At 35.5% G+C, this 13,532-nt stretch overlaps 1 protein-coding gene across 5 annotated transcripts in view; it reads right to left on the reverse strand.

The window, feature by feature from the left end:
* KCNT2 (potassium sodium-activated channel subfamily T member 2) overlaps window positions 1–13,532 on the reverse strand; it is a 361,260-nt gene that overhangs the window by 93,510 nt on the left and 254,218 nt on the right. For 4 of the 5 annotated variants that reach the window (XM_028104754.2, XM_028104753.2, XM_088029032.1 and 1 more), the window contains exons 15-17: window positions 11,043–11,192; window positions 9,396–9,625; window positions 731–944 (exon numbers count right to left, since the gene is read on the reverse strand). In XM_028104754.2, coding sequence (XP_027960555.1) covers window positions 731–944; window positions 9,396–9,625; window positions 11,043–11,192 — 594 coding nt within the window. The remainder of the gene's footprint in view (window positions 1–730; window positions 945–9,395; window positions 9,626–11,042; window positions 11,193–13,532) is intronic. The other variant, XM_028104755.2, reaches the window with a different exon arrangement.

Raw genomic sequence — 13,532 nt, forward strand, 5'->3', positions numbered from 1 at the left:
GCAGTAATTATACCCCCTTTACAGATATAGACACTGTGGTTCAGACTGTTTAATCAGTCACTTGCACATAACCAGTATAGGGTGGAACTTACATGGGAAATAAACTCTTTCAGACTCTATTATCAAGACTGCTGACCACTGTGCTTTCCTCAAAAAATAGCAATATAATATGTGACTAAGACAAGTAAACAAAACTTACTGAAGACTAAAATGTGATTAATAGCATGTACACTGGCACTATGTATTATGGAAGCATAGTAAAGAGAACTAGTACCTCATGTATTCATTCATTCAAAATATTATTGATGTATACCATATGAAAAATACCTCTGAACGCTAAGATAAGGAAGGGAAGCTTAATGGTGGAAACCTGCACTACATGTCATTGAATAATGACCGAACTTTAATATGGATATGGAAGGAAATAAATTAAAAGTAGAAAGTACAATATAATTAACAAAAACACGCAATCATGAAAATACCAATTTATATATTTTCTTCTTTAAGGATAAAATTTGGAGAAAACTGATCCTGGAAATATATGTTGAAGCCAGAAATTTGAGGTCTTAAAATACTTTGTAGGTAATGGAAATACTGGCTAATAGGAAGGGTGTTCTGGTAGAAGTATGTGGAATTGATTCTAGGATATACAAAAGGTAAGGACATTAGCGCCCCATAGTAGCACAAATTCTAGTAAATCTTACAACTGTTCTAGAATATCTAAACATACTCTAAGTTTGCGGACATTTCTTCATCTGGTGTAGTTTCATCTTCTGATTGATCACTTAGAAGATCACATGTTTGAATTGATGATGTATCTGCAACCTCTAGAACGGGAGCAATGCTAGGTCTTCTGATTTCTTTGCTTCCCTCCGTAGGAAGAGACAGGGTGGGGCCACTTGTTGATCTACAGCTTGTGTCTTGCAAGTCTATAGCCACAGTACCTGCAACAAGGAAACATAAAAATCCATCAAAGCATTTCCCACCTAGATGATAATCAACATTTAATGATCAAAATGAAATACAACCAGTATAACTGGGAAATATATTATTGTTTACCCTTTAATCTTACAGGTTATTTCTTTCCCATGTGGACATTTTTGCCTACATGGATTAAAAAAATTGTGCATTTGTGCAAAGTGTATTTGCTGAGTCTAGTTCTATTGCACAAAACATAAGATTTGTGAAAGCCCGAAATAGTTAGGAATTTAAAGGGAAAAAAATACCTTGTTTCAATTTACATTTATTTAAAATTAACAAATAAAATTTTGGCCTTTTCAGTATAGTGGATTTCTCATTATATCCTTTTCCCCCATTTTGTTCTTATTCTCTTGCTGATTTGTAACCACTCTTTTTATATTAGAACCATTAATATTTTATATTTATTCAACAAATATTTATTGATCACCTACTGCATGGAAAACACTATCCTACGCACTTGGGATATGCAGGGAATAAGATAATGCTTCTACACATAAAGGTTTATCTTTAAAATAACCAAGTAGACAAATAAATGAAAAAAGTCATTTTAGATAATGGTAAATACCATGCAGAAAATAAAAGAAAATGATGTGGTAAAGAACACTGGGGTTGGGAGCAGTTGAAGGAATGAATTTTCACCAGGTGGTCGGTGTTCGGGAAGGCTACTCTGCAATCATGACCTTTGATTTTTCACTCAAAAGACAATAGTGAGTACTCAAGCTGTGGAAATACCTTGAGGCAGTAGTAACAGCAAAACCTAAATAGTTTAAGGCTTTTGAATACTGGGGGGTAGTCAAGAGTAAACAGAAGAAAAAAATTCCTTTGGGATTTTTTTATTGGAATTTCAGAATTAATTTAAACATCAATTTATGGAAAGCTGATGTCTCTCCCCTTCTGAAGAAAATAATACACCTTAACTGATGAGTGCCATCATATTTCTCTACCACTCACTTCATTTATGCACTAATACCTGGTTATCTGTCTAAAACCCCTCAGACCTCACTTTGTCCCATTTGAAACACCTATTAAAACACTCGCCACTTCTCTCAAACCTCTGACCTTGTCATCTCCTTTACTATTACAGCAGAAGTTTTTAAAGGGGGAATAAAACTAATGGATTTTAGCATCTTTTTCCTTGTACCATGGAAAGAGAGCTCAGCAACTGATTTCTAAAACCTCTGAAGCAATTACATGTCTCCACCGAAGGAGGGATAAACAGGAAATGTTTTTGAGGGTGAGAGTTGGTAGCACAAGTCTGGTGAGAATATCCGAGTATTTCTCAAAACTGAAATCAATTTAAGTTTCAGAGACTTGTACCTCTTCATACACACAAAACTCAGATTAGCAGGAGGGGAAGCCTAGTGTGTCTTTAGTTCGTGGGGAAGCCTTCATGTGATGGGAATATATGAACATTCCCAGAACTGCTGTTTCTGAGAAAAAGATATGGGGACCAGTACTCAGCAATTCCAATATCAGAGCAAAGGTAAAGATTGTTGCCATCAGAAACTTTATGCTCATCCAATTTTTAGCACCATAAATAAGGATTAATCTATAATTCATTTATCTTTGGGTAAGGGGTGAATGGGGATCCTAGAGAAAATAAGATTAAAATTTCTATTTAGTAGGTATGTAGAATTGATTAAAAATTAAATTTTATAAATTTGATTTACAAAAATAAAGAAAAGCCATGATTTACATCCTAAGGTTTTTTAAATTTTTTATTGTTATGTTAATCACCATACATTACATCATTAATTTTTGATGTAGTGTTCCATGATTCATTGTTTGTGCATAACACCCAGTGCTCCACGCAGAATATGCCCTCTTTAATACCCATCACCAGGCTAACCCATCCCCCCACTAGAACCCTCAGTTTGTTTTTCAGAGTCTATCGTCTCTCATGGTTCATCTCCCCCTCCGACTTACTACCCTTCATTCTTCCCCTCCTGCTAGCTTCTTCTTTTTTTTTCTTAACATATTTTGCATTAATTGTTTCAGAGGTACAGATCTGTGATTCATCAGTCTTGTACAATTCACAGCGCTCACCATAGCACATACCCTCCCCAATGTCTATCACCCAGCCACCCCATCCCTCCCACCCCCCACCACTCCAGCAACCCTGTTTGTTTCCTGAGATTAAGAATTCCTCATATCAGTGAGGTCATATGATACATGTCTTTCTCTGATTGACTTATTTCACTCAGCATAACACCCTCCAGTTCCATCCACGTCGTTGCAAATGGTAAGATCTCATTCCTTTTGATGGCTGCATAATATTCCATTGTGTATATATACCACCTCTTCTTTATCCATTCATCTGTCGATGGACATCTTGGCTCTTTCCACAGTTTGGCTATTGTGGACATTGCTGCTATAAACATTGGGGCGCATGTACCCCTTCGGATCCCTACATTTGTATCTTTGGGGTAAATACCCAGTAGTGCAATTGCTGGATCGTATGGTAGCTCTATTTTCAAATGTTTGACATCCTAAGGTTTTAAGTTAAAATTCATATGTATAATATTTATCCTCTGCAGATGACCACATTGCCGAATTCAGAGAGAAAACAGAACTTATTATGGAAGAAATCCTTCAATTCCCTGACTGCAAACAAACATGAGAGTTTCAACAAACTTGTTCCTTCTTTTCTGCTTAGAATCTAGCAGGGAAAACAATTCAAAAAGTAGTTACAATTACAGAAACAAGCTCTTCTTTGAACATTTCCTTTGCTTAACAAAAACTGATTCTTCCACAACATCTTCCCCTCAGCCCTTTAAAAAGGTGGTGGGTAAATACCCTCAGTGTTCTCACAGACTCTTTCAGACTCTTTTCCTTTTATTCTTTCTAAAATCCCAGCTTTGTATCCCAGATCTTCAGATTCTATCACCACTATCTTTCACTGCTTTGTTTGGTGACTAATCCTATGTCATTCTACTTATTTCTTAATGTTTCTAATCAGTTTCTCCAATACTATGCACATTAGTTTGTCAGGACTGTCATAATGGAGTACCGCAGACCAGGTGGTCTACACAACAGAAATTTATTTCCTCACAGTTTTAGAGGCTGGAAGTCTAAAATCCAGGTGTTGGCAGGATTGGTTTCTTCTGAGGGCTGTGAGGGAAGGGTCTGTTCCAGGCCTCACTCCTCAGCTGGGAGATGGTCATCTTCTACCTATGTTCCTTCTCATTGTCTTCCTTGGATGTGTCTTTGTGTCCTAATTTCCTCTTCTTAGAAGGAAACCAGTCATAGTGGATTAGAGCCCACCCTAATGACCTCATTTTAACTTGATCACTTCTGTAAAGACCTTAGCTTCAATAGAGGTCACATTCTGAGGTACTGGGGGTTGGATTTCAACATAGGAATTTTGGTTCACAATTCAATTCACAACACTATTCCTGCCTCATCCAATGTGTTAAAAATACAGATAGGTAAGCCTTCTCACTTCCTTGAATTCACTAAAGAAATCATTTTCATCTGAAGCCCCTCACTTCTGCACTTTTTAGACCTTGTTATAACCATTAACAGCCTCACTGCATTTATTCATTTCACACATTCATCCTCTAACCACCACTATTTCCTATCTTTTCGGGTCATTCTCATTTGTGTGTCAACTTCAGCTAAAGTTTTACTCTTCTAAAACTTCTAGTTATAATATCAAGTTTGAATAATCTCCCTCACTCCCTTCATGTTCTGTCTTCTCTTTTTACCCATCTTAAATTCCATATTTAAGCATTATGATTATTCACGTGCATATACTCTTGGTTCCCTTGCCACATTTTTGTTCCCTTACATTCTTGGCAAAAGCAAACCCTGTTTGGTTGCTGGAGTGGAGGGAGATGGGAGGGATGGGGTGGCTGGGTGATGGATATTGGGGGAGGGTTGAGTGCTGTGAGTTGTGTAACACTGATTAATCACAGACCTGTACACCTGAAACAAATAATACATTATATGTTAATAAAAAAATAGATTAAAAAAAAGCAAACCCTGTTTAAATTCCTGTTTAAATTCAACTCTGTCAACCATAAATTCAACCATTCTGTCATAAACCCCTCTGATCTGCCATTTTCTACTATCTCTCCAATGAAAGAGTGATGGTCACTGTTTTGTCACATTCACTTGCCAGTTTTCAATTCTCATGTTATTTGAACTATTAGTGGCCGTTGATGTAGCAGATCACTCCATTATCATGATACACTGGATTTCAGGACACCACACCAGGTTTTCCTACTTCCTTGCCAGTGGCTCTTTCTTGGATTCTTTTGCGGGTTTCTTCTCATCTCCCTGATATTTAATGTTGAAATCCTGTAGGATTTAGTCCTTTGTCTTTATCCCTTTTCTGTCCATACTCATTTCATCAATGATCTTGTTCAGTCTCATAGCTTTAAATATAATACATAAGCTCAGGAACCCCAAATTTACTTTTTCAGTGTATACCTCTTTCCTGAACTCTAGACTTTTATATCTAACTTCCTGTTCGACATCTTCCTCTCAATGTCTAACAACATGTGAAGTTCAGTGTGTCTCAAACTGAACTTTTTACCCATTTCCCATCAAACTTGCACTCCCCAAGCCTTCCCTATCTCAGTGGATGGCCATTCCCTTTTTCCAGTTGCTTAAACCAAAAACCCTGGGGTTCTTCACACTTCTCTTTTTCTCATAGTTTGCTTTCAATCATCAGTGAATCCTGTTACTCTGTCTTCAAAGTATACCCAGAATTTTCTCCTTCTTACCACCTCAATTTGAAAGTACTCTGATCCTTGGGCCAAACCAAGGATCTCAACAGCAGCCAAAGTGACTGTATTAAAACATAGGTTAGCATAGGTGAGATCATGCCATTGCTCTGCTTAAAACTTGCAATGACTATCTTTCATTCAGAGTAGAAAAAATAATCCTTACTTTGAGTTTAAAAGCCCAAACACAATCTGTCCTGTATTACCTCTTCCACCTCGTCTCCTATAACCGATCATTGCCCACTGTGTTTGAGTCACAAGAACTTTTTTACTGTTCCTGGAACACCCAGTCAGGCTTCCCATAAAGGCTTTGTAGTAGCTATTATCTGTGAGGAATGTTCTTCCTCCACATATCCACAAGGCTAATTCTTTCATTTTCTTCAATATTTTCTCAAACATCATCTTTTCAATGAGGCTTGCTAACCACCTCATTTAAAAATTCAGTCTCTCCAGAATTCATAAACTGTTTTATTAGCTCATTTGCCTTCTTTCTTTTCTCTTATTACTTATCACCTTCTAACACACTAAATTATTTCCTTATTTTTTATGTGTTGTTTATTGCCAGTCTTCTCTGTGATAGAACATAAGATCCGTGAGGTAGGGATCTTTATCTATTTGTTCACTAATTTATCACAAAAACTTATGAGTGTCTGGCACATATTAGGTATTCGGTAAGTAATTGTTAATAATGGAAAAAAATAAGTAGGGCTACTATAAAAAAATAATATGCTATGTCAATGACAAACAGGGTTACCTAACACAGTCCAAGCAGGGCCATGGACTATGTCTCAGAAAAAATGATATTAAGACTGAGATACAAAGGATTAGAAGTAGTTACCAAGGCAAAGCTGGGGCCTGGGGAGTAGACCTGTCAGAAGAAACTTCATGTGTTAAGGTCCACTGGCGAAAAACCATTAGTGAAGGTTGAAAGGAATTTAGTACGAATGGGACTTAGGAATGCAATTGAAGGGATAGTAAAATACAATACTAGAAAATAAAGGTGGAATTATTAAAAAAAAATTTAAGTAAAGTGACTGTGTGATTTAGCTTATAAACTAGGATACCCTTGAGAATCAAAGGGGGCGGTCTTTAATAATGACACCAGGATAATGTATATAAACTGGGACTGTCCTGGGACAACTGGGAGTGCCTCATGCAAACAAGAAATTTTGGTCATCCAAATTATAAGCCATGTAATATTATAAAATTTAGATTTTTTTCCCTTGGATAATAAGAAGCAATTCAAATGATTTATTTTTTAAAAGATTTATTTATTTTAGAGACAGAGAGAGAGAGAGCATGTACACATGTGGGGTGGGGGGGCAGAGAGAGAGAGAGAGGAAGAGAATCTCAAGCAGACTCCCCACTAAGCATGGAACCCAACGTGGGGCTTGACCTCACAATCCTGAGATCATGACCTGAGCTGAAATCAAGAGTCTGACACTTAACCAACTGAGCCACCCAGGCACCCCAGCAATTCAAATGATTTATGCAGGAGAAGGATACTACCAAAATTATATAAAAATTATAAGTCTGGTTGCAAGGTGGAGAAGAGTGCAGGACAGCATGGAGGCATGGAGAGAAGCTTGGGCGGGGAGTGACCCTGCAGTTGAGGGGAAGAATGACGGACATTCAGACCATGATTACACAGACATTGGCAGAAAGAAGGGAATGACTCTCAGGGATACTTGATACTTTGATTTAATAGAATTGGGTGAATTCTGAGGTATGAGAGGAGAGGAACAGTGAAAAGTCAGAATTGTGACTTTCTAAATTATAACGTGTCATCTGTTTTTTAGTCAAAAAATGGAGGAGGAAGTAGTTTTAAATAAAAGCATAAAGATTAGTTCAATTTGAATATGCTGTGTTGGTTTTTCCTGTGACACATCCAGACAGAAATACATAACCAGTATATTGTTGTGAAGAGAAATTTAAGTTAATGATTTACATAAGAGAATCATCAGTTTTTGGAGGGCAAGTCAATCTGTGGGAGCAGAAGCACATGGTCAATACCATCCTATGCAGTGAAGATGTCCACTGGATTTAGTGACAAACAGAGTGGTGGCTTTGCCAGAGTAGTAATATAATGACTAGAGATTTCAGACTAAACCAGGCAGAGGCATGAGGGGACAATAAGATTTCAAGCCAGCAACTGAAGACAACTCTTTCAAGGAATTTACCTGTGAAGATGTCAAGCCAAGAGGTCCAGGTATGTGTGTCTGTGAGCGTGCGTGCATACGTGTCTGTGTGTGTGTAGAGATATGAAGACAAAGACACACAGAGACAGACAAAGGGAGGAGAAATGAGCCAATGATTTTGAAAAAAAAATAAAATTAGGTAATAAGGATGAATTAAAATAAAAAGGTCCCAGAGGAGGTAGTAAGTGAAGTCATTACTATTAAAATATTAAAAGTTGGGGCACCTGGGTGGCTCTGTTGGTTAGGCATCCAACTCTTGGTTTCGGCTCAGGTCATGATCTCAGGGTTGTGAGATCAAGCCCTGTGTAAGGCTCTGCGCTCAGCGTAGAGTCTGCTTGAGATTCTTTCCCCTCCCTCTCCCTCCCCTTTGCTCCTTCCCCTACTTTCTTGCTCTCTTTCTAAAATAAATAAATAAAATTTTTTAAAAAATACTAAGAGTTAAAAGAAAGGACACATTATCCTTGTGACAAAAATGAATGTTTGTGAGTTCATAGGTGGTTTGGTGGCAAAATTTAAAGGAAATTCTTATTTGTCTGGATCTATTCCCTTTTTTTTTTTTTTTTACTTCTGTGTCATAAAAGCCAAGTTCAATGGTACGAATGAGATGGAGGATGGAAGAAGAGTTTTGAGAAAAACAGAGAATATTTGAAACCTCTGTTGATAACTGGATACAGAACTTACAAAAGAACTATAAATGTGACAGGTGATCATATTCTAATGAGAAATATGAAATCATTGTTGACAATTTTGAATTAGCTTAATTTCTTTTTTTTTAAAGATTTTATTTATTTATTTGTCAGAGAGACAGAGAGAGAGAAAGAGAGCGCACAAGCAGGGGGAGCAGCAGAGGGAGAAGGCTCCCTGCTGAGCAAGGAGCCTGATCCGGGACTCACTCCCAGGACCCTGGCATCATGACCTGAGCCAAAGGCAGATGCTTAATGAACTCAGCCACTCAGGCATCCCAAATTAGCTTAATTTCTCACCAGTTTAATAGCTTAGAAACTTTGTTCTGTATACTTAGTTACACCAAGTTTATAACATACACAATTAGTTTCTAAGTTTGACTTTGAAATTTTAACAAACATTGAAGGATATTTATTATGTCTTTTAAAGAAAGAAACTAGGGCACCTGAGTGGCTCAGTAGGTTAAGCATCTGCCTTCGGCTCATGTCATGATCTCAGGGTCCTGGGATCGAGCTCTGCATAAGGCTCTCTGCTCAGTGGGGTGTCTGTTTCTCCCTCTCCCTCTGTGATCTCTCTCATTCTCGCTCTCTCAAATAAACAAATAAAATCTTTAAAAAGAAAGAAAGAAAAGAAAGAAAGAAAGAAAGAAAGAAAGAAAGAAAGAAAGAAAGAAAGAAAGAAAGAGAGAAAGAAAGAAAGAAAGAAAGAAAGAAAGAAAGAAAGAAAGAAAGAAAGAAAGAAAGAAAGAAAGAAAGAAAGAAAGAAAGAAACTAGTGATATTTTCAAATTTATGTATACTTACCCATGCTGGCAATTATGCTATGTACAGGTAATCGAGAAGGTCCATGATAAAATGACCTTGGTACATTGCTTCTTTTCTGCTGGTCTTGGTTTTTAAATGCTGAATTCTCTTCTTTGGTAATATTAATATAAAAACATATATCTGTAGCATTCATAATATATCGAGGACCTGGATTCAGCAAAATGTTTTTATTATCTTCCCTCCGAACACCAATCAAGCAGACGCCAAACCTTAATTTAAAAAAATAAATAAAGTTTAAGAATTATAATTCAGCAAAGCTCTTATGTTTTTTGTTTGTTTTTAAGTTTGCATATGTAAGAAAATTGGTAAACTATTAAAAGGTAGAGGAAAATTAAAACCTCAAATCACAGCATTTTCAAGCTTGAAAAGATCCATCAAGACTCAAGATGCTCAAGACAAAAAAAAAGACTCTCAAGACAAAACTTTCCTGTTTTTCCAGGAAAAGAAACTATGTCCTTAGTGTGTGGTGAAATCAATTTACTTGATCATGACATATATACTTTTTTTTAATGAAGACCAGAAAAAAAATAATGAAAAACATCAGGGTGTGTATCATTAGTAAGGGTAAGAATTTTTTATAAATCATGTGTGTGTGTATTGAGTCTTACCATAAATGTATATTTTCACTTGGTAAAAAATATAAAACAGTATTACTTTAGTCAAAAATGCTTAAAAGTCATTGGCCTAAAAGAAGAAGAAACTTACCCAAGGTCACATGAGGAAAAAAATCAGGGTCCCTAAATTTCTTTTAGTTCTGTTTCTACCTTATTTGGTTTACTCTGAATTTTACAAAAAAAAAAAAAAAATTAATAGTCTGAATAGGTGCACAGCTTAATTGGGAGAAATATCAATGACTAAATGTAATAGATATTAAAAATTTCTCTTATACTTTTTCAGGTTATGCTCCAAACACAAAATGTCCTGAATGTTTTTATTTCAATATGTCTAACATGTTACAATAAATCTAGCTTAAAAATATTTTTTAAACATCAAAAGTATATGTATGGATAGAATCATATTGAGAATTAAAGTGGAATACATTAAATATTAGATTAGTGGAATATACTAGATATATACAAACCTTAAAAATGTTATATCAATATATTTATAATACTGATAATATATTACTTTCATTATAAACATAGATTGTTTCTTTAGTAAATAATTTTTCTCAAAAAGGAAAAATATTATGTTCCATGTTTGAATTAGAAGGTACAATTGTTTACTTTTTAACTTATTTCTCTGGCCAAAGCAAGTTTTTTTAAATGTCTAGATTTTATAAATGTTATTATGACTTTGTCTACATTTTTAATCAGCACTTTAAAATTAGATCTCTAAAGAAGATTCATTTTCATGTATTTGTGAATTCTTAATGGATTAAAATATTTTAAAGATAACTTAAAAGTTACTAAAGTCAATATTCCTACTAAATTATACTTTATACCTAACACTCCTAACTTGTAAAGACCATACAGAAGCTCAGAGTTCAAATGTCTCAATAATTATGTTAAAAATTCCAGAATACTTGCAACTCGTGAGCACCAATATGGGCTGTATTTTAGAAAACTGTGTTTAAAGGGTGTGATTGATTTATATTTTAAGTCCACTCTGGAAGCAGAAACATACTTTTTGTGTGCATGAAAAGAGGCATATGTAAAACTCTTTCCTTCGTACTCAGCAAAAAATGTACTTTCTTCCAAAACAATGTGGTAAACTTCATTGCCAGAGCATCTACCGTACATCTTCTGCCACTGTTCTGGCGATTGCTGGCCTTCTCTGCAACACAAACACATACACATACACACACACACACACACACACACACACACACACAGAGGAAAACACAGTGAATGCGGTTAAAAAGACAATTTTCATACATAATCTGGTTTCCCTACAGGAAGAATTGGTAAGCACAGTTCAAAGAAGTCTATGTGTGGTGCTCTAAATGATGATATTATTTATAAATACTACAATGAATTACTACAAAAATTTTGAAACTAACACAATATATAAGTTTGAAAGATGGCAGATTCCTAGAAAGTAGTTCTTCGTAATCCAGTTAATGAACGCCCTTTATCCTATGAACCGATAAGATATAGCATTTCATTTTAATTTCTGTTTATGTATATCCTGTCATGCATGTCCTGTATATTATACTTGTTTTATAGTCTAAATAATATGGCCCACTTCATCTCATTTATGATACCTGCTTGGCCCTGGTAGGTAACTGATTTTGCTTTGTATTTATAAGTGTATACATGTTAACTTATCAATTTGATTTCACAGAAAATATACTCTTAATTTCTGTCCATATCATAGCAATGGCTTTCTTCCAATTGTGTAGCAGTTAAGAAAAAAATACCTCTTCATGATAAAAGGGTCTTCAACGAGATCCCCAGAAGTATTTTTTAAAAGAACGTAAGTTTATCTCAGAAAGTACAGTTTGTATTTTCTGGAATGTTCTGCTCAGTGGCCTTGGATAGAAATAAAAAAGTCAACCAATGAAAAATGTATTGTGAATAAACAAGAGTTCTTCTTTCCCATTTTTTATAGTAAATTTCATTTTTTCTGAATAAAGCTTATATAGTCTATAAATACAAGAAATGCACTTTAAGAAGGAAAGTCATAAATATATAAATATCAAAATATTTCATCATAATGTCTGTAGATTCTGAATGGATAAAAGCAGATAACAAATTATATCTATCATATTTAGGGTTTAAAAAACCATTTTAAAACCTGAGTTTTATCTAAAGGATTATTAGAGATAATACATTTATTAATATTTTCAAAGAGTCAGTAAGTTTTAAAAAATCATATATTTTCCAGGTATGCTTCACTTTACTTCATTCTTTCTTATTTGTGCTTAAGAGTCAATTAAGAGTCAAGAGTTCATGGGGTGCCTGGTGGCTCAGTCGGTTGAACGTTGAACACTGGACTTGATTTCAGCTCAGGTCATGATCTCAGGGTCATGATCTTGAGCCGGGCCTTGAACCCCGCCTCGCTTGGGTCAGGGGATTTGCTGGAGATTCTCTCCCTCTACCTCTGCCCCTCTCCCAACTTACACGCACTCTCTCTCTCTCTCTCTCTCTCTCTAAAATAAAGGAATAAACCTTAAAAAATAAAAGAGTCAAGAGCTTGGACCCTGAAGTGTGGTCACCTGATCTGAATCCTAATTCTGCAATCTTGGGTTGTTAAGTAACTTCTGAGTGATTTCCTACCTCTTCTGTGAAAAATAGCACCAGCCTCATGGGTTAGATAAAATGAAGTAATACAAAAAAATTTCTTAGCAGATGTTGGGATCGTAGTAATCACTCAGTAAATGTTAGCTTCCACTATTTTCCTCTTACACCTTCCTCATTGCTAAATTTTGGAGCCAATTTCAACATGTCTAGTCAACCTACACCATTGCCTCTAAAACCTTTACTCTTTTTTCTTTAATGCTAATATGTTTTTTGGAAATAGGAAAATAAAATAAAACAGACCACTTCTGACTACTGACTGCATCTGGCTCTACCTAACTACTACTTCCTAAAAATAATTTTTCTTGGTGGAGAAAACGTTCCCTTTGGCAAACAAAATAAAATTATCTTTGTTATGCTCCATAGTCTACTTGGCAAAATGATACTTGGCATAGATAGAATCCTTTTAAAGTGCTGGAAATGTAAGAGAAGGTGCCAGTAATTCATCAGAGTTTGTTTGAGATCCAAAAGGTAGCATGGAGTCAAATCATTGTCAGACAAGGGTACTAAAAGCTATTCAAGAGAATAATAAATCTAAGTCCAGGGGCTGAAAGGGGAATACAATGTTGTAACTTGGCAGGGAACAGAAAAGGAGGGTTAGGCAAGGACATTTCAGATGGGTTTCCCTAAATCATTTGCTTGTTCTCATGCTATTTTATGCTTCTACCCCCAGAAGACCTCTTAAGCTTTCTTCAAATATCCCAAATAGGTAAGAAAGAATCTCTAAGTTTCTGCTAATTGTAAATACACAAAATTTTCTCCTTTTAGCTCATGTTAATTGTTTGAGAAATGTAGGAAATGAGTAATGCCATTTAATACTAATGGCTATGTCCAGTTCCCACTTATTAATCCCTACATGAAATATTCATTGAGC

This window comes from Eumetopias jubatus, unplaced genomic scaffold (genome assembly GCF_037043125.1).
Source record: "Eumetopias jubatus isolate StellerSeaLion01/CBP00866 unplaced genomic scaffold, mEumJub1_p1.0 scaffold_12, whole genome shotgun sequence".
In the NCBI taxonomy this organism is placed as follows: Eukaryota; Metazoa; Chordata; class Mammalia; order Carnivora; family Otariidae; genus Eumetopias; species Eumetopias jubatus.